The sequence below is a fragment of the Teleopsis dalmanni genome, chromosome 2, assembly GCF_002237135.1.
Source record: "Teleopsis dalmanni isolate 2A chromosome 2, ASM223713v2, whole genome shotgun sequence".
NCBI lineage: Eukaryota > Metazoa > Arthropoda > Insecta > Diptera > Diopsidae > Teleopsis > Teleopsis dalmanni.
This window is the reverse complement of record NC_051847.1, coordinates 162,126,546-162,153,339: the sequence shown is the minus strand read 5'-3', so window position 1 is coordinate 162,153,339 and position 26,794 is coordinate 162,126,546. Positions and strand designations below refer to the sequence as shown.

At 29.5% G+C, this 26,794-nt stretch overlaps 1 protein-coding gene across 1 annotated transcript; it reads right to left on the bottom strand.

Moving 5' to 3' along the window:
* Window positions 1-2: 2 nt before the first annotated feature.
* LOC119676045 lies at window positions 3-22,279 on the bottom strand (the record flags this gene model as incomplete). Its single annotated transcript, XM_038087268.1, has 4 exons — window positions 21,757-22,279; window positions 21,563-21,674; window positions 12,394-12,533; window positions 3-1,840 (listed from the first exon to the last, which is right to left on the bottom strand). Coding segments are annotated over exons 1-4 (2,418 nt in total), but the record flags the coding sequence as incomplete, so codon positions are not given.
* Window positions 22,280-26,794: the final 4,515 nt, after the last annotated feature.

Below are 26,794 nucleotides of genomic sequence, written 5' to 3'. Positions count from 1 at the left end.
TCATTCATAGATGCTAAACACTTGCGGTCGTTTATACAGGTTAGATAATAGTTGGCGCTGTTTGCGCATGCACACGGTGCCCTCATTTCATCTAGCATGTTTCCATATTTTTTGACAAAGTCTTTGACGCTGTCGATGATTGTGACCCTTGCCGCAGTTTCGGCTCCGTGGCAATATAAACCCATCGTTACATACCATTGTCCGCTTTCAGGAAAAGGAACGTGCACAAGTCCAGTGCTGGTATTTGAATCTGTGTTGTTCACTATGCTTGATGCCGGATATAATTTTCTGCCATAACGACATTTATCAGGCCACGTCGGTTCACCTGGTTCACCATGATGCATGCATACAATTATTGTTTGATTACTACGTGGAAGTGCTTTATTTTCTTCTTTTTCCACCACATCATCATCTTGGCCAAAAGGTCTTCCAATTAATTTTTCAGCTAAAATTCCACTTCGTTCTGTGGGCGATGTCATTGTTGGTAGGCTCTTCAGTTCATTAGAACCTTTTAACCCATGCTTCATGGACACAGCAAAAGATAGCGTTCCGCCAATATCATACACCTCACCTATTTCAAATGCAAAACCGGCTGGTATACCTGCTGTAAGGTTTAGTACCGTTGGCACCGTACCATTCGAATCAGGCACGAGATCATAATCGAACATAAAAAATTCACGATATGTTTGACGTAAAAGAGGATAAAATTCCATGTCGCGGAAAATCACAGGCTTCCATGCATTTGATTTTGAATTCGCTGTTGTGTTGTTTCCTGCTTCTTTGGTTCCATTGTTGGTATCGGTTTCACTGGTTGCAGCCATTTTTGGCGAGGTTTTAATGCTGGTTGACATGTTTTCTGGGCCATTTTCTTTGTTGTTGCTTATGTTTGTATCTGAATCTGCATTTTCATCCTCGTTTACTGGTTCCTGAAAATCGATTCGTAATGAGTATACCAAATGATACCAAATTGTTTCATTGGCTTCTGACACTCCATCAGTGGCATTTTGACGTCTATGAGCTCGCTGTTGTTGTTGTAGCTGTTGTATTCTTTGCCGCTGACCGTATGTAAATGCTGTTGGCATATTCCTTAATCGTAGGTCAGATGTGCTCGTTGCCAGTCTATCGAACAGCTTTGCATCAGTTTCCGTCAGTGAACTTGATGCGTCGCCTACTGCATTCTCAAACTTAAGGAGTGCATAGTGCCATGTGTTAGGTTGCACGTAAAATTCGATCGAGATTTCGCCTGTCTGATTGGGCTTGATGATTGTGCTGTGAATGTAATTACTTTCATAATTTTTTCTAGTACTAGATGTGTATGAGGGTAGTGCATTGGCCTGTATATGAAATCCAACATCCGGACACTGCAGACAGACTTGAGCAATTGTGATGCGTGCTGTGGCTACTCCGATGTTGCGGGGCACATAGAATTTGTAAATGATTTCATTGTTTGTGGTTGAGTTGCCGTTGTTCTTGTTTGAGGATTTCGTTTTTGCATGGGATTGAGATGGAGGAGTTCGTTTCAATTTTGCACTTGCACTTGCACTTGCATTTGTAGCTGATGCTGTTGCTGTTCCTGTTGCTGATGATGATGTTGATGTTGATGATGTCGCAGTTGTGGATGCAAAAGCGGATGGTGACGAGGTTGTTGCTGAAGATTTGGTATAGTTAAATTTTTTGGTACCATCATTTTCTGTTAAATTCTGTTTTGTGGTGATGTTCTGCTCATCGCTATTGCTCGTTAGGGTACTATTATGCACTTGACCATTATTTATGATAATCGGATGAAAACGTGACACTGACATTTCAGCCAGCAGCAATGTGTCACATGATGCAGCAAGACCTGTAATGAAGATGAATCGTTTGAACGTAAAATTAAATGCGTGTAATTGTGATCTAAATAGAGATTAACTAAATTCGTATACAAAATATAATTGAAATGTTTGTGTGTTGTTTTCTGGGCGGACAACAATGGGCGTGATGGGCGTTTTAGAGAATTAAGCAATTTGAGTCTTGTGAAGGCAATAAAATTTGGGTTTGCACTCATCATAAAAATCTTTTTTGAGGCTAATTTGTTTATAAAATTCATATGTTGAAATATTCCCCACTCCCCATCTCTTGTCGACATGCACATAGGCATAAATCTATTTACTTCAGCATAAGCTGATTGTAAATGCACTTGACATTAAAAACAGATGCGCTTCATTTGCATAAATCCTATTTTTAATTTATGAACATAATTTTTTGAGATTATTTTCTTTGGTTTGACATTTTTAAAGGCTGCTACATATTCCAGTGAATATAACTTATATTTGGAAAGTTGTCATACACCAAAAGACATAAATCTGCATTTTTTTGAAAAAATAAAATAAAAAATAAATAATTAAACTTTTTAGTAAAATTATAATTAATTGTTTTATTTTTTTATATAAAATTATTTTGAGATATTAAATACATTTCAATTGAGTGGTATGAGCTTACTAGACATAAAACTATACTCATATAACAAACAAAAAATGCAAAAATCACTTAATAATGACTAAATAGATGGCTGTTATTAAAGGCCAAGAAGGACTGTCTCTAGAATAGATGATTTCATAATAATAGCTTTAGCTATGAATAGATCTTTCATGCATAGCTTTAGCTTTTAACTGCGTATGTAAAGATTTGATTTATTAATTTTATTCTTCGAGAATTTATAGAAATCTATATCTAAGTGTCTGGTTTTAGTTTTCGATGTCCATGAGTGACAGAAAAACACAAGTTATTTTAAAGATATCTTAGGTTGCAATGACCTGCTTAGCGAGTTGCTTTTTTAGTAATCCGTATTCCCTAAATTTGCGATCAGGAAAAGCATGGGTAATGCTTTTCCTTTCTCTTACATACGAAGTTGTAAGTTGAGAGATTGCTGGGTCGTTTACCACAGAGATAGTGAAATGAGATATGAATTATAATGAAATCGGGTTTACGGTTAATGGTTTTCCTTCCTCTTACATTCGCATTTCTGTCCAACATATAAGGATAGTTACTTGGTCCATAGATAGAGAAGTGAAAATTGAATTAAGTATTATTCGTTTGTTGTGTTTCCAATTTTATTTCTGAGTTTGAAATTCAATTTCTTGAATTTTTGATTGTATTTATTAAAAATAAAATTTAAGGCACAAATTTTAATGATTTTTATTATATCACATTAATCTATATGACGTTTCTTAAGAATTTCACAAGAGATCTTATTAGCTGCGTATTATTATTAGCATTTTTAATAATAAATAGGAATAAAGGTTTGGTGTTGATTATTTTGTCAAATATGACGCGTCTTATGACGAAAAGAAAATTAGGAGGATTCGAACAGTAATGAAGAAACAACAATAAATTTGATTAGTTTATTGAAATTTTGCTGGCCATACAACGCTGTTTCGAGTATGCTAAGTACTTCAGTGATCTTAGAAAATATTCGAATTTTTATTTAATTAGTTAATACTCCGTATATATTTTGGTGGACTGTAAGTACCAGGCTTAGAACTCGTTCCTATCATATTAGAAACGATGACTAATCGAAAAGAATTTGTTATTGCTATTATTAAATCTTAAACCAAAACTTCTTACTTTCAGAGTTTTTCAATAATCTTCATATAATAAAATTCTTCCATTGCTGTATATAGTTGTTACGATTGATCCTTTGAAAAGGGATTGAATTATTGCAGCATCTGCATATATTATACTGAATAAACTGTGCTGATATGAGATGAAATATTTTGGTCCCATATCGGTAAGGAAAAACATTTTTGTATAAAGTTACAATGGATGATTTTGATGTTGTTTGAATTATTTGTTAACAGAACGCTTCAAAATGGCCCTTCTGTCAAGCTGTGTCAAGTTTTATTATAAAAGTTGAGGTTTCCTATATTATTAGAAATATCGGATGTTCTCACAAGGCAATAAGGGCTTAAATTTCATTTAAGCAAACAATGTTTCTGTTGTAGTCAAATGCTATTTCTGAGAGATCCAACCAGCAGCAAATATACTTGAGCTTTCAGCACCAATTCTTAATAAGTTATTCAATAAGTTCAGGTGTTCGAATCTACGATCTCGTATTCGTTAATATAAGAAACATTTCTTAAAACATTGTACTTATACGTTCTCTTGTAACAATCAAGAGAATTGAAGACATAGTGATTAAGTTTTTTTTTTAAAAAAGTTTAAAATCAATGGAAATTTAAATCAAATTTTTATCATATTTCCGATAAATATATTCCATTATAAAGAAATACGAAGTGAATCTTGTAGTTGAAAAGCGGTAAAAATATGAAGCACACCTCATGCATCAACATCGTTGAAAAATTGGGGATATGATTTTAGAAACTTATGGATTAAGTGAAATAGATTTAGTAGAAACTCTTAGCATTGGATTAGTTACTTTAACTAAAATTTTATTAGCTTTTGGTTTCAAAAAGCTGTCTCTAGAATGAATGCCGCCGCATTCGTTAATAATGGAAATTATATACACTTAAGCGGATAATTAAAAACAATTAGTATATTTAAACAGAAATTGACTAAAAATTTGAACTACTGCTGAGCTTACTTAAAATTCAACAAGCATGGGTTTTAAAAAAATACAACTAATTTAGGTGATGCTTCAGTTGGCAGTGATCTGTATATATAGTAGGCAGATGAAATACTTTAGCCTATTCTGCTGATAGAAAGTTGCTTATACGGTATTCCCAATCTCGAAATTTGAGATCAATATATTTTTTAATAATGAAAGTGGTTCAAGAGTTATGGTTTTAAATGATATAAAAATGAGCAATTTTAAAGAACCGGGGCACATTCTACCAGTTTTGTAAAGACAGAATATATTTCTATTGTTGTGTAAACCATTTTCCAATTGAACTCATTCTAATTTTTAATATTTATTATAAATAGACATCATTTGGAAAAAATAGATAAATATTATAAAAGAAATTTTTTGGGAGAACTCTGAAGTATTTAAAAATTTTGTAAGTATCTGTAATGAGAATAAATGAAATTTAGGAATAATTTTCTTTAGAGTGATCATGTATGCACAGCACGAAATATCTTGTTGCATTCTGAATTTTGTAAAACAAGCAAAAATAATGTTTCTTAATCGTAGCAGGATGCAAAAGGATGTGGTGTATTTGAACGTACGTATCTATGCTTATGTACAAATATGCCTTCACAAATATGTATGCAGTTGCATATATTTATATTTTACAACCGTTGTGCATATATGAATGCATGCATAATGCATCACGAGGCATAGTTGGACATTTTTGAACTCCAAAGCTAAATAAGCAAAAAGATTTCTGAGAAACAATCACCGGAAAGTTTAGTACATGTATCTTCTAACATGAATACATACTCGTACTTGTGTATATTGTGTATTTAAGATATGCACTCTTTTGTATGCAGTATACAACTACTTTTAAGCATCCACTCTTAAGCATTGCTATGCAGCAAATATGAACTTAACTTTTGCAACTGATGATGTTCTTTGAGTAAGCAAAATGCAAAGGAGCAAAGGAGTCAAAAAATGCTTCGCATGAGTTCACTATATCCTTACATGTGCATACTTATTCACTTAGGTATGTACAAATTTGAACCGATTCATATAAATCCATGAAATGCTTCAAACAAAGATACTCACTTAGATACTTAGATACAATGTCATATCAGTTATGTGCATATCAATATGTATATATATAATATACCAGGTCTACTGATGTACTGATGTACTTGCACTGCATGTGTTGGTATCTATTAGAATCTATTTGTGTATTATTTTGTGTATGAAAATGATAATGTAATTTGCAATAAAGGAAATCAAACAAGAACAACACGAACAAGTGCAAACAAGGATTCATGACATTTGCCTATGGATGCTTTGGAAAACATTTTTAATAGCTTTTGAGAGATTCCAGAGACTAAAATATTAAGTAACTGTCTAGTAAATTCTGATGATGTGATAGTTTTTGTTATTTAAGTTGCACTTCCGTTAACACTTAAATCAAAATTGGAAGCCACATTTGTAATCCCATCTTTTTTTTTGAATATTCTTTAATATTTATATTTTTATATTTATTTTGTAGTTTTAAATTTATTCAATAAAAAAAATAAAATGTCCATTTGGTTACAATATTTATGTGTATTCTTGGTTTTTGCGATTTATTGTATTTTTTAAATTGTGTGTAAATAGCAAGAAAATAAGAATACTTGGACTCTTGATGCGTATTCGAGGCGTAAGTAGTGATCTGAATCCTTTACTACATTAGTTACTTATTGTTTAAAAGGTTTCTATTCACTTGGATGTCCATTTTGCTGGTGGAAAAAATGTCACAACAGTGCTTGAAACTGTAAGGCAATGCAATTACATAGCCACCTTTAGTCCTTTTAAAATAAAACATCCTGTAAGTGCAAAGCAACTGTATTTTACTGAACTTGTTTTCTTATTTATTTAAAGCTTTTGGTGTGTTAAATCTCTGAAGAGCTTCGATATTGCATTTAGGAATAAAATTATTTGAAAGCATTTGCTTCGGTTCTGCTTTCATCAGGGAAGGCTTTGTATATGGCTATTGGGATCTCCACAAATGAAGCCCTAATCTGAGCTTAAAACTACAAAAAAATGAATGACCCAACAAAATATACAAATGTACAAATATTGAAAATAAAATGAAATTTATTTGAAATCAATTTAGTATTCTGAAATGTTAGTGCCTAGTAATTTGCTTATGGATTTTCTAATGTTATGTATGCATAAAAAGGATTAAAAGATACTAAAAACAGCCACATTTTAAAAACGTTTTCAATAAAGCCATTCGCAGCTCTATTTAGTGTATTTTATATCTTTAGATTTGTGTATATTTTTCTAAAAGTAATCAATTAATAAAATGTATTATGAATACAGTTTTAGAGTGCACTTTATTCCAATTCTAGGTTAGTACTAACATAAATTCATTTTATGGAAGTTAGATGGAACGATTCGTATTTGAAAAATTCTTAGTTACGATTTGCGATTCAACTCTTACTAGAAATTTAAATTGTATTTAAAATTTAAATTTTTTACATTTTTATAGATATAAAATAAAAACAAAGATCTACATCAAACATGCAGATATACAGACAGACAAACAAACAAATTTATGCCATCTTGATACCGGTTACTGCGTCAGTCAATTATAGTCGAGCATTGATCTCATCATCCTAACCCAGCTTACAGGCAATCTTGCATATAGGACTTCTAACTAACCCATTAAATTTGATTTAAATAATAAAGTTGGACCACATTTTTATATTTAGTGTATCTAATTAAGATTCATGTTATTTGTTATATTATTCGTTAGTGTCCGAAATAGAGACATGGGAACATCTTTTGTGATATTGCTCAAGTTTATTCAGATGTGAATTTGTGCCCCTAGGCATTTATAAATTACTTTCTTAATATCTAATGTTCAAAATTTCATTAAATTGCATTAGCATTTTAGATAATAAATATTATTTTCCTAATTTCTTAAGGGAAGTGAATTTAAAAAGAGTTTAATACTTATTGAAAATGGTCATACATAGCTGGATTTCATATCAATCTTTTTCGTTTTTTTATTCTACTTCTAAGGAATTGTGTTTTGAAGAAGGATGACCTTTTCTTCGTGAATTCTGAATGTTCCACCTTATTCCATATCAATCTTTTTCGTTTTTTTATTCTACTTTTGAGGAACTATATTTTGAAGAAGGATGACCTTTTCTTCGTGAATTCTGAATGTTCCACCTTATTATTATTTTAGCAAAATAACACATATTTGATTTTACTACTGGGTACCCATTCATGATCACTTCCATTGCTTTATTTAATGTTTATTTTATTTAAAAGATGTTAACTAAAATTTTTGTTGTTGTCTTTTAATTTCTACTCGAACCGTTCTAACTTTTAAATAGTTAGAAAAAATTAACATTAAATTTCGATTGTTCTGTGTTTTATTTTATCGATTATTTAATAATTCCGAATATTTTTTGTGTAATATAACATTTTACAATAGATTAAGATAGATCTATTTGCAATTAAAATTTCTTTTTAAACTTTGTATGTAAGTTCTAAATCTGCTAAATTGAAAAATCGTTAATAACAAATGAATGAATAAATGAAAGCAAATAACGAATCTGTTTCCGGTCTTCTATTATTTGGTTAGCAATTTTGGTGAACTGATTCAGTATAGTATAGTAATGCTCTCAAAATACATATTGGTGTTTGTCTGTTTGATGTAGATTTGTGATGTTTGCACACCATTTTGTTTTGACTATTCCAAAACGGAGTTAATAGAACGTGGCTTTGTTAATGCATTCAACTGCACTGCAAGCCAACAAGCACAAGTGCACAGCACTTGCACATTTCTTGAAACAAATAAGACCAGCAGTGATTCAGCCCACTTTTTGCTGTGGATACAACTTGGGACTGCACCCGCTGTGCAAGGTCATGAGTTCATGCAAATATTATTTATGCCTAAAACAGACAAATCACGACTGGCAACATGGCAGTAAATGCAAGCATTACAAGTTGCCATAGCCAAATATTAAAGCCATTTTAAGTCCAAATTAATGGTGGCGTCTACCGATGATGCTGATGATGCTGATGCTGTTGATGCTGCTAACGCTGTTCAGCTAAGTATTTGGCCCAATAATACTGGTTGTCATCTATTGTTTTGTTATGTCGAGCTTATGTAAAATTTCATTTGCATTTGGAGCAGAACTCCATGCTCCTTGTTGACAGTTATTTGCAGATGTTTCGTGTAACAATACCTGGGATGGCTGAATTTTCGAATATATGTAAATATGACAAGTGATTCAGACAGTGATTATGTTATTTCATGTAAATGTTGTTAAATTGTAATAATAAACAAAATTATATATCAGGCTCTTTGATAGAATTAATTGAATGCTATTTTGCAATATGGACATTGGCAATGCAGCTAAAAACATATCAACCTATTTTGCATATGACGATAGGATATAATAGAGCTTCATAGAAACTCGCTTTAGGCATTTAATTTACTTCAAGACAAAATTTCTACTAAAAATTCTATGTATGAAAGGACATGTGTTGTCTATTTATTAGATTGACATCATTAATATCAGCGTATTATGATGATAAAAAATAACTATTATTTTGATTAATTTCCTTTTAAGTAGTAAAAATCTATATCCACATAAATCAAAAGAATTATCAAGAAGTTATAGAGTAAAATTAAAGTATATTAGACATCACAAAAGTGATGTAAATGTGATAACGCTTGGATCTAATATATTATTTAATAATATGTCTTCATTTATTTGAAGAATATTTGAAAATTTGATAATAATATCAATATCTTAATATGTTAATATCAAATAAATAAAACTGAATTATATTTAAATAAATTTTATTTCAATTGTAAAATTTTACTGAATTGATCACATTCTACTGAAATCATTATTTTCTTCAAAATGTTTACAATGTCCTTTCATTATTGACGTAAACAACCTTGGAAAAGATTGTACTAAATGCAAGAGATTACTATTATTCTTAACTAAAAATGTGAAACTAAAAAAAAAATATTAAAAATTATTTGCCTTTATTATGTTCGGCTGCAGTAACTGGTCATGAAACCAAATCGCGACTAGGAGCATATGTGCTCTTAAATTTTAAGTGCCTGTCGACTTGAGTGCTAGCATTTGTGCCACTAACGGCACAAGAGCCATAAATGTATCCTTGACTGCATTTCCAAAGAGGCTCCCGCTATTATTGCTATTTTGTGTATACTTGGGTTCTAGGTAAGCTCCAAATAGAAGTGAACCATTTCTCGCAAAACAACACATCCCATCAGCACAACTGCTAAAGTAACCTGCAGCGAATGCGTGATATTTATTTTTTACTCAAACATCTCAGTGCAATTGTGTAAATTTTACAGTGTCGTAGTAATAGTTTATTTCTTATAATTCTAATATGTTAAGCTTTAAAGAATTAAGTAATAAAAAATATATGGTTATTATCTGTGTGGATAATAAATATACTGAGACAAAACATATGGAAATCGAGTCAAATACCCTGTAAAACGAAACTCCGCATCTTCGAATCAAATATGAAATCTGTGCTCTTCTATGGCTGTAAAACATGGAAAGGTTCCAACCGCATGGAGTCAAAAATACAGACATTCATAAACAAATGGTCTGAAAGAATATGAAATGAAAACCTGTAGAGTCGTACACAACAAGAAATCAAATTGCAAGAACAGCACTCAGATGGAATCCCTAAGTCTCTAGAAGACCTGGTGCACCAGCACAAACTTGGCGCAGATTGTAGACAGAAAACTCAATAATGCAAATTATAACTGGAATGATAAATTCCGCGAAGCATACGATAGAGTTAGGTTTAGATCTATGGTAGAGGCCTTATGCTCCACGAGAAGAAGAGAACAACAGTAAGTAAGAAAGTGATTGTGGCAATAAAATCTTGTTTTTTTGATATTTCAAACTAATTCGGTTAATTTGGGGCTTTTGAGCTAAAATCTGCAATCTGTTGTTATGCTTAACAACATCTGGAGGAAATAGGAAAAGTGTATCAAAGGCAGAAATATTTGTCTGTTTATCATAGCAAGTTTAATGTTGGCACGATATTTCATCTCTTCAAATAAAAGTTTTTTAATATTAAATACTAATAAATATTATATTAATATATAATATTAAATATTAATAAATTCAGGTTTAATATTTTAATTTAAAACCTTAATCCGTTAATGCCATAGACAGGGATGTATAAGAGAAGGAACGTTTTGTAAATTTGAGAACAGTAGATACAAATCTACATATTTAAAACATCAAAAAATTGATGATATACTTCAGTAATTAGATTGATTTCTAATATATATATAAATATTTACCATGAGGGGTTTTCATTTGAAAGATAAAAGCGATAAGTTAAAATTACTACCATAGACAGGGATGTATAGGAGAACGAATTGTTTGCAAATTTGAGAACACTAGACTCAAACCTACATATTTAAAACATCAAAAAATTGTTGATTAAGTTCAGTAATTAGATTGATTTCAGATATATCAATAACTATTTACCATCAGTAGTTTTCATTTGAAAGATAAAAGCGCTATGTTCAAATTACTGACTATAATCATTGGTACCACAAGGTATTCAAATATTGAAGTATTCATTGAAAGCTCATTATTTATTCAGTTTAGTATATATCGATTGAATAGAATTGAATAGGTTCACCCCGTATTTAACAGCTCTGTTCTTACAATTATACATAAGAAATGAACAACAAAAAAATGTGACCATATTCCTTTCTTAATTTACTCCAAAGGATTATTTGTATTCGTTAATATATATACAAATGAAGTGACAGTGGGATTGTCACTTGGAACAAATGATTTCAGTATTATATTATCAATATCATGGTTTGAATCCTGTCAATTAAAATTCAGATTTATGTTATGAACTACTATTTAATCATAATTATTTATCACTTCTAATACTACTTATAGTAATTGTTCATATGAGATTTCTTTCAAATCCAAATATAAATTATCATTAATGACTTAAAAATAAAATATTTAATTCTAAAAAAGGAAATGGATTAGTGTAATTCCATCAATATCAATCCTACTAGAATATAATACTGTAACATATGCAGTCGTTTAAAATAAGTCCACGAGATAATATAAAATTAAGATAAGAAATATTTTGCATTTATCAATCTTTTATTTTCTTCCTCGACTTAAGTACGTAACATAAGTTTTGAAATACTTGAGCTCAATTCTATCTACGCCACTGGCTGTTCAGCAAAACAATGCTTTTAAAATATGTGCCGTACAGAAGTCCTTAATCTCTGTTCGTATGTTGCCAGCTAATGAAGTTGAAACTGTAAACGGATTAGAAGGCACATACAGTTCGCAAATAATCTATGTCGGTGGCAGATATTGTTGTAAAGTTTGAGTTCCAAGTCATACGAAGAAGATGGGGTTGTTGTTGTTGCCACAGAAAAACAAACATTTTACTTAAATAAATGCACTTACAACTTAAGCAGCAGTTTAAAATGCAGATTTTTACCACCGACTTGAAGATATTTCTTTGTTTTAAGATGTAACACAAGTAAAGCGTCGTACACGCATCTAATATTTATGCTACATAATTTATATATTATGCAGTGTGAATTAAATCTAGACAAATTGCAAAGTGTAAACACACTTACGTAAGTAGATTTAAAAGGGAGTTAATTTTTTATGTGAGCTTTTCGCACTATTTAAAAAAGTGAAAATAATTTTTACAATATACATTTAATATTATATAAATCATTTTAAAATATTTAAAATTTTAGTTATCTAAAAAATATTGTTTACCTTGTTGCTCTATGCGATCATTACTTGGATCCGTCCAACTAACAAAAGAAACTGCGAACCAATTTCCCACTTGCGGTCCCTCCACGGTTATACGCTGCTGTTCTTCATTGGATTGAAATTGAAGATCGTAGATTTTAAATCTGTAAAGATAAATTTTTCATATTATATATTATTCTTATTCCTACATTTTATATTAAAATTGTTATTTGAATTATTTTTAAATAGAATTATATAAAGTATTTATTGAATGATGTAGATATAAATTCACAAAATTATTCTTATTAGTATAATTATTAAGTTATCTGATTTCAAAAATTTGCATATTTATAAATGATTGAAACGTAGGTAACGTTAAGTTAGATTAAGTTAGAGCGGCAGCCTTGTGCACCAAAGTTAATTTAAACATTGTTGTGATATTTCGGAAGGGACAATGTCTGTACAACAGACTTGAAGAATCTTAAAGATAGAAATCTAAAACATATAGCACATGAAAACTATCCATTTGAGAAGGCGCAACTCACCTATTGAAATAGGAAGAACCAATCAGATAAATCTATAAACCTTGCATTGTATCTGATTTATTAGATAACAGTTCTGTCATGTTAGATGAAAAATTGCAACCTAAACATTTTGAATACTTTACTAATTTTATTGGATAGCAGCTCAGGCATGTTAAGTAGAAAATGGCCTCCTAAAATCCTTTCCGAATTTTTTTTTATCACTGTTGATGGGTATTTGTCAATACTCGAAATAGCTATATCGTCAGCTAAAAATTCAATTAATTAATATAATATAAAAGAGTTTTTGTTATTATAGTCCACTATTTTTCGAGACCTCTTTACTATATTTTTTATGTAATAACAGCTTTGCCAGTTCAAGTATTCTAATTATTTTAAGTCTTTTTCTCATCAATGATAGGTACTGATATATGAGGTGAATTACAATTTCCTCCTCATAAGCAGAGCCTATACCAAGAAAAATGATTGGAGTGTACACTTAGTTTTATTGCACACTTGCACTATACGGACTGATCTATCAGCACCGATATTGTAGTAATGTAGTATATTGGATCCGCGTTAGTGGAAGCAGCTGTCTGGTGTAGTTTTGTCTTACAATCTGATAAAATTATGCAAAAAAGGAAAACCCATATATGAGTAGTTAGATTCGAAGAGTAGAGTGCCTGCTTTAGCAAGTTTGTCGGTTATGAAGTTGCATGAGATATTTATGTATATTTTTGGGTGATAAAAGTAGGCAACTCGTTGGTAGCAGCCAGGCATTCTCGAACTACAAGATTATTAATTTAAATCATTATTAGCATAATTTGATATAGTTGTTTTCAAATTTTTATAAGCTGGAAGCTGTAAGCTGCATAATTTTCTAAAGTGATTCGATACTTTAAATTATAGCTTTAGATGAAAAAGCGAATGGCAACTACCCTTCGTTTTAATGGTTCTAGGCAGACTTTACAGAAGTATGATGACTTTCCTGTTGTCTTTTTGAGAAAGTATCGTTATCGTTATTTGTATTATCTGTTAATAATGGAACGTCTATACTTACAAAGCTGCGCAGATAAAAAAGATTATGTTCTATGAAATTTTGTGTCGCTGAATATTTTTATATGGTTACAAACATAAAAAATTTTTATTTTTGCTGCCTGAATAGGACTGAGTGAAAAAGTATCTTTTACAAGAAGACCCTGCATAAGAAGGCTATGACCAGAACACGGTCCCATGCGGATAATATTATTTGATAATATCATTGATATAATTTCATTTGATATCTTTTGGTGAAATTACATTATTTTATCTTTATGATGTCCTAAAAAAATGGAATTCAAATAAATAAATCAATAAAACTAAATTTATCATTGTCACATATTTGTATTTTTCTCCAAAAAGCCATTGACGTATGTACTTGTTTCTGCGGCCCTCCAATCTGCACAGTGACTTGCAATGGCCCGCCATCGTATCTGGTATGAAGACCTCTGCTGTATAATGTATTCATATTAGGTGTAAGTTAAATGAAATACTATAGCACAAATATCTCTGCTATTCATTTATGTAAACTTTCTTTAGTGTTTAATTTTTATATTTTATACGTAGTAGTTTATCTTTACGAAAAATATAGTATTTTAAAATTTTAATTTTCTAAGAAATTTTTTTTTACTTTGTTTAACAACTAAAGATTAAGGATATATTACAATCATTATGATTGTGGATAAATGAAATTACATCATCTCTGCCATTTTGAAAATGAAAATGAACTTTGACTTGTTATCTTATCGGTAGTCTTATAAAGCCGTCAGTGTAATGCACGAATTTATTAAAACTTCCTTCCGTCTTAGGTATTATGTCTTGCGCCGTATTCCGTGTGTCGTATGCCGTATGCCATATGCGAACTGAGAACTGTTAACTGTGAATCGCAGGCTGAAGTTGCGATATGCAAACACAGAACATATTTTATGCAGTGGTATTTACAATGGAAGTGTTTCTTACTTCACACTTTTGCCTACTGTTTCAGCTCTCACTTCCCGCAAACCCCCTATTGTCTACCCGATATAAGTGCGCTGTTTAACATCAGTTAAAAAACGTTCAAGCGAATTGATTTTAAAAGTTTCTCATGTGCTACTTTCAGAAGTTTAGCAACTTTTACTGTTTCAGTATTTCGGTATCTTAAGGATTTTTCTTCATTTTTACTGGGGAGCTTTAGGCACTTAAAAATCATAAAAATAACCAAAAGAACGGGAAAAGTCTAAACTCGATTTATAGTATGAGTGCGTGTGTGGAGGCGAGAGAGAGAGCATGAGATAGTGATAAGAGATTTAAGAAATGAATAATAACAGCACGATGAAGCGTCACAACGGAAACGGAAGCCTTAAGGAAGTTAGTAAATTGCAGTCAATGTGAAAACATTTGTTGCGAATCGCTCTATTATATGATGTGATTCGAAATGTGCTTTCATGATTTCGTGAATCCACGATTTCCAGACATACACTTGGAGGTGGTGTTGATGATGCACAAAGGTGAGGTCACAGCATAAGACTGCAGTGAAGTAAGGGTTTATAGTAAAAAATGAGAATTTAAACTACTTTTCCGTGAAGTTTATTCATATGAAAAGCGTGAAAAATGTGAACAATAAACTATTTTCTTTTATTATTTTTCATTGCCTCAGATAAAGTTAAGTGTTTTGTTGAAAATATTTGCCACTTGGCAAATTTATGCATTACATAAAATAGTTGGGAAAATGCATTTGCCATTAAAGTTCAGTGATGTGAATTAATTGAAAATAGTAAAAACATTCCTTTCTGTCAGTTGTGTTTAAAGGACAGTAAGTCAATACGCTACAGAAATGGTTTAAATCATATCAAGCCGATTTAGCGATTTGCATAGTTTTACCACAATGTGCATGAACCTGTGCAATGAGGCCAAAAATCGCAGTCGATAATAAAGAACAGATTTAGATGTTGCATGTGCTGCTGCACATAATTCGGGCAGCTCAACATGCAACGTCAGGGAACAACTATGGAGCCATGGGCTTTGTATGCTCTGTGTGCTGTAGTGCGTTGCTTTGAAGCGTTCAAAGCTGTTGCATCAGTAATTATGTTTGTGTATTTGACATTGAGCGTCAGTTGCACTTTATATTGGATTTCTAAAGCTTCACATTAATTAGCAACCAAATTGTCAATTGGAATGGTTCAGTTAAAGTTTTGAATATGAAGTGCTTGCCTGACGGTTTTGTGATTTATACCGAACGGTTTTGTTTGAAAAAGGACTGCAATGCAACGGATTGTCTGACTTCATTCGATGTGCAGTCTATTTAATGCATTATTGCGATGTATAATGCAACAATATTTTGTAGACAATCAAATATTTAGTAACGATTATTAACCAATGGGTTGTATTACTAAATATTTACAGAGATATGATAATTTCAACACAATTTGAAGAAATATTCATAAAGTTGTAAAAATAGTTTTTTAATTTAATCAAAGTTAATTTAATTTACAAATTTTAAATTATGAATGGAAAAACAATTTTTAAAAAAATTCTGTTAGCTATCTGGCAGTAATACTGGACAGTACATTGGGAAATGTTGGAAACAGAGGTGGTGGAGCTATGATCGACTATGTTCTAATCTCAAATGGATTGTTTATCCTAAATCAAAACTAAACAAAGCTAAATCTAATAACAGTCAGGACAAATAATATATCAACCTTTTTGCTTAATAGCTAAGATATAGAAGTTGTTCAGCATTTTGAATATGGTAAGCAGCGATGGTGCAACTATGATCGACTATGTTCTAATCTCAAATGGATTGTTTATCCTAAATCAAAACTAAACAAAGCTAAATCTAATAACAGTCAGGACAAATAATATATCAACCTTTTCGCTAAATAGTCAAGATATCGAAGTTGTTCAGCAATTTGATTGTTTGGGAAATGTTGTAAACAGCGATGGTGCAACTATGATCGACTATGTTCTAATCTCAAATGATTTGTTTATCCTAAATCAAAACTAAACAAAGCTAAATTTAATAAGAGTCAGGGCAAATAATATATCAGCCTTACTGCTAAATTGCCAAGCTATCAAAGATGTTCAGCATTTTGAATATTTGGGAAGTGTGGTAAGTAACTATGGTGGAATTATGATCGATGTAGACAATCGTTTAAAGAAAGCAAAATTTATCTTTGCGATGTTAAGTAAGGTTTGGAAAGCTAATAACGTGCATATCGAGACTAAGGTTAGAATCTTTAATGTATGTGTAAAATTTACTTTGTTATATGACTGATAGACGTGGTCGCTAATTAGATCGTTAAAAACAGAAAACTTTTAGCCAGTTACGTTTTCTTGCTAGGAATAAGAACGAATGGAAAGAATTTGTACGAACTATTTGCCAATAGAGTAAGTTCATGGATGGCTGAAAGTGCAGATAAATACATATTATCTTAAGTCAAGTTATCAAACTTGTTGGATAATTTCTTTGTTGAATTTTTCTCAATTCTGTTTCATGATCTACTTTAAGTCAATTAAATTTCTTAAAGTAAATTAACAATAGTCTAAAGAAGAACATGCAAGTCAAGTATGAGTTTAGATCACTTTTTCAATTATCACCGACTCTAATCTTCAAATTTGGCAGAGTTCAACTTTTGGTTGAACTTGCAGTCTAAAAATTTATTAACTAAATTTTTTATTATTAGTGAAAATGGGTCAACCAAAAATTTAATTACTCAAAACATAATAGAAATTTTGTTGTTGTAATTAAATAGTATTCAAAAATCTCTCTAGTAAACAAAAAAAAATCTTTTAAAAAACTTCAAACTGCTTATAAAATCTTTAATACAATATGATTAACTTAATTTTTTGAATCAGTTAAAATTAATATCCAATGATGCTTAAAATAAATTTTTATAAATTCTATCACAATATTTTTATTCATATTGATGTACTAAATTATCTTTCTTCATTTCTGTCCATAAATAGTTTTGGTAACTAATATAACTGTTTCTGGTCTGTCTGTTTCAATCTGATAATAAATTAAATGAAATGCTCATATGTTTTAAGTCCATTTAACTGCCTTTCATCAGTCAAAGACAATTTGTTTTCTTCCATAAGCGAGAACAATAAATTCACTGGTAAAGTGTAGACGTGCGTTACTTAACCTGGTTCCACTGAAGCGTATTGAACCTAAAAAACTTCTACGCGCCCATTTGTGCTCCATCATTAATTAATGACACAATTCACTTCGAGCCAAGAAGGAAGTCAGAAAGACCAGTAAACAGTAGACAGTAAACAGATATAATTTTTTTCTTTAATTTTTATCTTTGTAATTTTTTATCTTTCGGTGGCAATTTTCGCACACAATTTGCCATCATGACAAGGCGCCTTGGTATGCTTTCCTGTTTTTCGTTTAATATAAGTTAATGAAATAATGATATTATGACGTAAAACATATAACATATATTTAAATTTTATAATATTTTGTGCTTAAAGTTCTGTCCATAGATTATTTCTTGAAGAAGTACTGTCTTTAGTATACCGTCCAAAAAACACAATTAGTTTGTTATTAAATAAAATATTTAAATTAATTATTGATAAATTATTATATATTTATTAAAAAATTATTTATAAGGAAAGCGATTGAATGAGAAAGTTAATATACAGCTACTGTTTCACGTGTGCCATAACTTCATGCTTAAATACAAATTCTCAATATACAAATACAAATATACAATAAACATACAAATTATGTCAATACATTGCATCTATGGTATATTAAAAATAAATATATATTTAAAATTCTGTCTCTAATATACTATATTCAATTGTTTTCAAAGAACAACAATTCATATACGATGATGAAATACTGGCTTCATTTGATACGGTTTCATTATTTAAGAGCATCCAAGTAGACTCTGGAAATTTTGACAATAAGTTGGCCTTTATAAAAAGCGAATGTAATTTAAAGAAAGAAATATTTATGCACATCCTAAGCATTTTCCAAAAAGAAGATAATTATTTTATATTTGAAAATAAAATTCACAGTCAAACGAAAGATATGGCTATGGGATCTCCCACCTCACCCGTGGTCAAGATATTGTTGTGGAGAATACCATAGACAACAATATTCTATGATATTCTATGAACGAAGTAGCTATAAAGCCTAGATTATTGACTATGTTAAATATCTTGACAATACATTTGCTGTAATAAATATTGACAACATAGAGATTATACTTCAAATAATCCAAATAAATATAAAAATTTTACAAAAAAAGTAGAAGAATTTGAAAAACCACCTTATCTTGGCGCAATATTAATTAGACATAACAATAAACTCAAAATAAATTGTTTTCAAAACCTACAACCACTAGACGTTATACTAGATTCGTTGTGTATTCAGCATCAGCAATCTAATTATTTTATTCTTACCGATATTCTGTTCAAGAACACTAACCCTAAACTGATTATATTCACATAGACTATAAATCACACAGGCTAAAAACTATATTCACTTCTTGTAATTCTCTGAATAGAGTGCATAGAACAAAATCTGATATCTTCAAAAATCTTCAGCTATAAATATATTTACTAAAGACATACATCATTGGATTCTGTATGTGTTTGGTAAATAATTGCAAGACAAAGCTTTCTGTACTTTGTAACATTGGTCAAAACAGTGTTGGTAAGTCATAAATATTAGAATTTTTCCTGTTGGGATTCCAAATTGGGACTATTAGGATTAACATTTAAGTGGATATGTAAGCAACAAATTCTTGAGAAGATTTAATTTAATTTGATTATTATAAATTATAAATTATAAAATATTGAAATGTTCAACACATATTAATATTTCGTGTTTTTTAAAGTTTCAATATAAATAATTTTGTTTAATGAATAGTAACAACCTTAGTACACTATTTTATTTTCAATCCTTATAAATTAGTTTACCAAATGAAGGATTGCATTGAGTAGAATTGTTATTGTGGAACAAGGAAAAGCAATCAACCCTTAATTTGGCTAATATTGGCTACATTTTCATTTCACTTCATACCTCATAAAAAGTAAGTACATTGTTATTTAGAATAAAATATATACGAATCGACAATAGCACTGTTGTTGCCACTAGTGCAGGTATCTAATGCCAACACCGAGTCAGGCTTAAGTGCAGACATATTCATTTATCATCAATTATTTTGCAACACAAGTGCGATACTCTCACAACAAATTGCACATTAAAACAAAGCGAAATTCGGTGAAAAGAACGGAAGGAAGAAAAAACGTGCCAATGAAATTACTGTTAGAATATCATTTTCGTACTTATGACTGTTGCTTGAAGCTCTAGAGGATAGTGGGTGGAGAAAATGTAGTTGAAAAACATCTGCCATTTAAGATTTGTTTTTATATGCACATTTTACTAAAATTTCATGAATTTTACTGCAGTTTACTTTCATTTTTATATAGGGGCACGAAAATTAAATAAAATACTTTAACATTGTCTTTCGGATTTGAATATTTCAAAAAAAACAAAAAAAAACACAAATTTCTGAAAAAAGCCTTTAAACTGAAAATCTTGATTTTTAAAAAATCACCCATTCAAATTGTATATGTCACATATATGGCAAACTTATACAATACAAACTATTAAATATTATTTATAATTTATTTTTCATGATGTATCTGTTATTTAAGCATATTCATATCATAAATTGCTTTCAGAAACCTCTTCTTAAAATGTTTTGCCTGTTTCTTACACAAATATCTATTTCAGCATATGAATAAATAATATTTTTCTTAAATTATAAATAATTTATTAAAATAATTAATACTAACTCTACTTATATTTGAATCTATTGTTAGTAATTTCTTTATATTTCTCTAAATAGGTGTAGTTCTTAATGCCTTTTTAACAAAATCGAGCAAATACATTTTATTTTGTTACTCATACGCACGGATGTTCCTCGATTTGCATAATGTACTTTAAATAAGAGGCCAAGAGATTAAAGATAAATTAATAAGCAAAATTGTTGAATTCAGTTAGATTCGTAGATATATTTCAAGAGATCCAATTGCTTAGGGTATGAGGATCTAACACTAAGAATAAGATTTATTGCTCACTATATTTTTCCTATTGTACAGTGCTGCGCAAAAGTTTAAGACCACGTTAATAATTGTCAGTACAATTATGTCAAAGTGCAATAACTATAAGTACTTATGTGCTTTCGCTGAGTATATTTTTTTTTAAATGAGGTTTACATTTTTAAAATAATATAATTAAAATTGTTTTTGAATACATTTTTTTCATAACGAAATATATTTGCACTATAGAGTGTTTGCGTATAATTGTAAAAACATTTCATTCTCTAAAAAGAGAACATTTGGCTTCAACACATCTTTAAATTTTACCAATCAATGAAAAACCAATCAGTTTTTTAATTGCCCTAATATTGTTAATATATTTTTTTGGTTGTCGGGTAGTCGTAAAAACCAAAGCAGTTTTGCATTAAACGTAAGTTTTTTTTTACGTCAAATTTCGAAGCATAATTTTAATTTATCAGATTAAGCAATAAAATGTAAATTTATTAGCTATATTAAATTTGTAGTGAAAATTGGCAAATTACAAAATTTATTTTTGCACAAATATATACAAATAATTAAATTTTTATGCTTACCTTTGGTCGCCGTTTAGAAAATTTCTAGGAAACGTTATATTTTCAGGACTTATCACAGGATAGCTGCTGGCTTTAAGGTGCAGAGTAACGTCACGAGACCTGCATTTTCTTACTGCAATATTTGTGTACAAAATTTAAATTTAAATAATTGTGTTTTATTTCCATAAATATTAGATTAAAGCAAATCAACTTACGAAAGGCACTTTTGGATTCCTCAAATGCTTTGAAGGTGAAAAATGCGGTTCTTGTATCTGGCGGTATACGAAAATGTAGTATGGACACATCTTTGTAGGATGTGTATTTGAGCAACGTATTTGAAGGCAGTCGCACAATAAGTGTTTGATCCTTTGGTATCTTAAGCTGATCCATCTTTTCCTGTGGCAGTTCTGTGGCGAGGTAATCATTTTGTGTTGACTGATGATGAACCTGTACGCTGGCACTACAACGCATCTCCTGGTGATTCACAATCAATGGCAGTAGAATTATAGTAATGATTAGCAAATCTCGACTTTGCTGATACATTTTTATAAATTTTATGGTTATGAAACTTTATGTTGTTAGGATGGAATTATTAGGTTTATCTTGTTTTATCTTTCAATAAAAATATGCCAACTACGGTCCAAATTAACATTTGTATTGTAGATTTTGCATGAGCTGAAAAAAAAAATATAAACCGGTTAGTTTTCTGTCATAAAGATAATTTGTCATTTTTGAATAAACTAGTCATTTCTTGTTTTTAAAAAAATCGTTTTATTTTTTTTTTGATTTTTATTTACTTTAACTTCACGATGTGAAGTTATTTGCTTCAGTGTGCTAATTTTATTAGTTGGAGTATTCTGTTAAATATTCTATTTTTAATATTTAAAATAAAATTTAAACATTTATAATTCTAATTTCACCTGAAGCGTCGAGCTTAGCTACCTATAGCAATTTGATTTTGTTTGTTTTGTAATTCAATGCAATTATTTTTATGTATCCTGCATTTAACTAAAGTTCATTAATCAAATACAAATGAACATTAATTGCATTCGTGTATTTTTGTAAAGTGAAATTACTCATACGTACGAGTGTTTAGTATCATTTTTCACCTCAACATATAGCGCACACCACACTCAGAGCACCAACAACAACAACAGCAGCAATAACAACAAGAACAATTACACTTTGCCGTATTTAGCATTCCCGGCCATTGTGGCAATGTTTGTTGAGTTGAACTCCTAATTGTGGCAGCATTTGATTTTTTCATTTTGTTGTTGTTATTGTTGTTGTTGTTTTTATGTCGTTATTGTGTCTGTTGATATTATTTAAAATAATTGGTTTTGATAGTGTTAAAATCTACCACTTGTGCTTAATTAAATCTGCACAGTATGACTGTGTGCGAGCGTGTACGTGTACTTTACGAGATTGGTTGCTTATTTGGTCGATACAATTTTAATTAGATGTGAATGTGTGTGCGTGCGGATGTCACATAGTCGATATGCGAAATGAAGTCATGGTAGAATTGTTGTTGCGTATAGGCTGCGTTCGTTATTCGTGGGTTGAATTAAATGAAAATTGTATTTAATTTGAAATTTTGTTAACTTTGAATCATTTCGTTTGTTTGTGATTTGTTATTTGATTTGAATTTAAATTAAAAAAAAATTTTACAAATAACATTAGCTGTAAGCAATTTATACAAAATTTATTATATAAATATTTAAATAATTTTTTGAATCGTATTAGATTTAGATACGAATATATAAGCACATGAATTTTGAACAATTTGATATTATTATTTTTAGTAAAAATTAATAATATTGTTCTTGATTTGAAAAAAAATTTGATTAATTCAAATATTGTCTATTTTCTTCGATAATTTGTTTTTTTTTTCTTTACCGGGGTCTCATTGTTAAGAAACTAGCTTGGCTGGTTTTCACAAGTCTCTAGTGAGTTTGGTTTGGTTTACGACAGCGAGAGAGTGTTTCAGAGATAATTAATAATCTGATGTTAAAACGCCTGAACTATATATAAAAGATATTAAAACCGAAACACGAAAAATATCTTTTTTAACTTCTTTTTAAATTGAATTATGTTATGTATCCTTAATACTATATTATAACTTATAGAGATAGCTGAGATAAAATTCTTCTTGTCATAGCAAAGCTATTAATGTTTTTTTTTTTGTATCATTTAAAATTTAAAAATTTTGAATTAAAAAAAAAGGACTATTACTACTACTTTAACAACTTTCCTTTTATTTAGATATTAAATATCTTTCCACACAAGTACACTAGATGCTATTAACTATTTCCAAATTATTCTGAAAACCGCTGGGAAATGATAATTTCAATTTATTACAAAGGCATTATTTGAATATAAAGAATACGATCTATGAGCAGGGCGATGCTTTTGATAACTGTTGTAATACCAAATACCCATGTGCACTTTACAACATCACTCGCACAACAATTACTCGTTACTATGAATATGACAGCAGAGTAATATACATGCAGTCAGGGTAAAGTAGAACCTAGCAACAGTAAGAAGCCGCAAAATATATAGTAACAATATATATAATAAATTCCAACAATAACTAATACAAATGTTCTATGAAAGTCATTTATCTGATGTAAAATTGTTTGAAATATTATAAAGAAGTTTGAAACCTCAAAATCCCCCTCACTATCCGCATGATAATTTTTTCCCTTCATAAAAGGGAAAACACAGGTGTTAAAACCTAAGTACATTTCTGTAGTCAAATGAATTACGAATTACATTTTAATGCAGTGATGATCGGAAAATGAAAATATTTTTATGCGATGAACCCTTTTTTTTGCTCTTTCATATTCCATTAAACATATGTTATATATATATGGAGTGGATTGTGCTTACACTGTCTGTAAGGAACAATAATTCAAAAAAAACATGTTGCATGTTGCAAATCTTAAAATAAAAATCTTCTAATGGCTACATTAGATCCAAAGAACAAAATTTCGAAAAAGAAAGTTGTATTTATTGACTTATATCTTTTTATTATAATTAATGATTTATATAATGAAATGAAATGAAATTTCTTTCAATTTTGGAATTTAATGAATAAAATTTCGAAATAATTACAACTCAGGGAAACTACTGACTGTCAGGAATATTTTCGATAAAATGGGTACACAATTACACAATTCTGGTGTAGAATGATTACTATATGATTACATTATACATGAAAAATAATATTTCGTTTGTTCACTGAAGATTTAAGTCATAAAAACATTCGCAGAAGGGTATTGAACTGATCACCTTTACACAACATAATAGGGTTGTCTGTAGTGTCTATATAGGAACCACAACGGAAAAGGAAAAAATTCCGTTTTGAAACCCTGTTAAAAATCAAGCAATTATATAAAACGAAAAGTGAGAATATAATTACAATCCAATTTTAATTTAGAATATGCATAAAAATTTCTGTTAAATAAGTTATTCTCAGTTTATATAAATATGATTCATAAGTATCAATTATAAACAAATTAACAGGCTAGTTTGAATGGTATGAAATACGAAAATGTAATATTATGAAAAATGCGTATAATTAAAAAAAAAATATTTGAATTAAATATCAATAATTTTTTACATAAAAACTTGTTGCTAAATTTAATATAAAAGCATTACACTTACATTTTTTAAACATATGTACATATAAGTGGTTCCAATTACTTATAAATGACTTTTTAAAAATTTAATTTTAATAAATTTAAAAATTTAATTTATGGAATTGTAAAGCCCTTTTAATAACTGAGTTCATTTATTATTTATTTAAATTTAAATATATTGCAATCATTAAATTTGCAGAGCTTTGAAAATATTTGCAAGGCCTTTAACTTGCCTGAAATATGAAATTATTTTATTTAATTGGATTTGTGTATGGACATTAATAATTTATTTTAATTAATGTAATTCAAGTTTGAAAATTTTAAACGTTACCAACTTTAAATTCAATCAATTATAAACACCAATTAATGTATAGTATTTCATGATTGAAGTCCTCAAAAGTAAATTTCTGTACAAAATTAAAACCAAACTTTTTTAATGAAAATTTGTAAAATGTTGAAAAATTTTTTATATGCTTTAACCACTTAATAAACTATGTACTAATACTATATTAATTTTCAGCAAGGAAAATATTATAAAGCCTTTTTAAAAAGTAAGTTGCTCTGTTTTCGTATGGATTTCGAGGAATTAAAGCACGTTTTTAATTTCACTAAAGAAATACTTGGTACTTGAAGTCTCAAAAAAATTATTTACGAATAATTAAATACAAGAATTATTTCCAAGACCACTGATGATGGGTGTTTGGCAATACTCGAAGCAGCTGTATGGTCAGTCAAAAAATCAATTAATTAAAATAATCTAAAAGAATTTTTATTATTGTAGTTCACTACTTTTCGAAAAACCTCTAAAGAATTAAATAAAAAGGTTTAAATAATTACAAAGAAATAATGTTCTTGTGAAATGTGAATATATATGCTATTCACACTTGACCCTAGAATGATTATTTCAAATAATTTCAGAAAATGAAATATTTTTATTTTATTAAATAGCAATGAAACATTAATTAAGAATATACAGCTGTATAGTTATATAGTCTTTCGATTCATTTTAAAGGGGTTTATTTTTTCGAGATCTGGCTACGTATCTACCAACGTATTGATAATTGTTTGCAATCGATAAAATTGAGTTTGAATTCGTGCAATTATCTGAATCTCCGATGTACTTCATTTCTTTTCTGTATAATATGGTCTTTCCAGTTGAGTTTTTCGGCTATTGTGCTCCTATATATGGTTTTTAAGTGAGTATAAATTTATTTATTAATTATTTATTAATTCTTATTGATCTTTCTGCATCCATTTGGTTTTTTGTGCCTTATTTTGTGAACCAAAGTACTATTTGGGTATGTCACTTATTATAGTTTGTAGGTTATTTCAAGACGTACCAATATAGTGTGTGTAGATAATTTAGAGAGGAGGCTAACATGTCATGGCCTTGAAGTGGAGTTAATATAACTGCTATGTAAAGTAGATATAGAATGGACTCGAGTATACAAACTACAATATGATATTTTCATTGCTGAGGTATCTCTTATGAATTTCATTTGCATTTTAAATAAATGTAAAATTAAACTTTAAAAATAAAGTGAGAAATGAAAATAAATTTTTATTAAATTAACCAATTTTACTACATTTTTATTTTCAATATATTTTT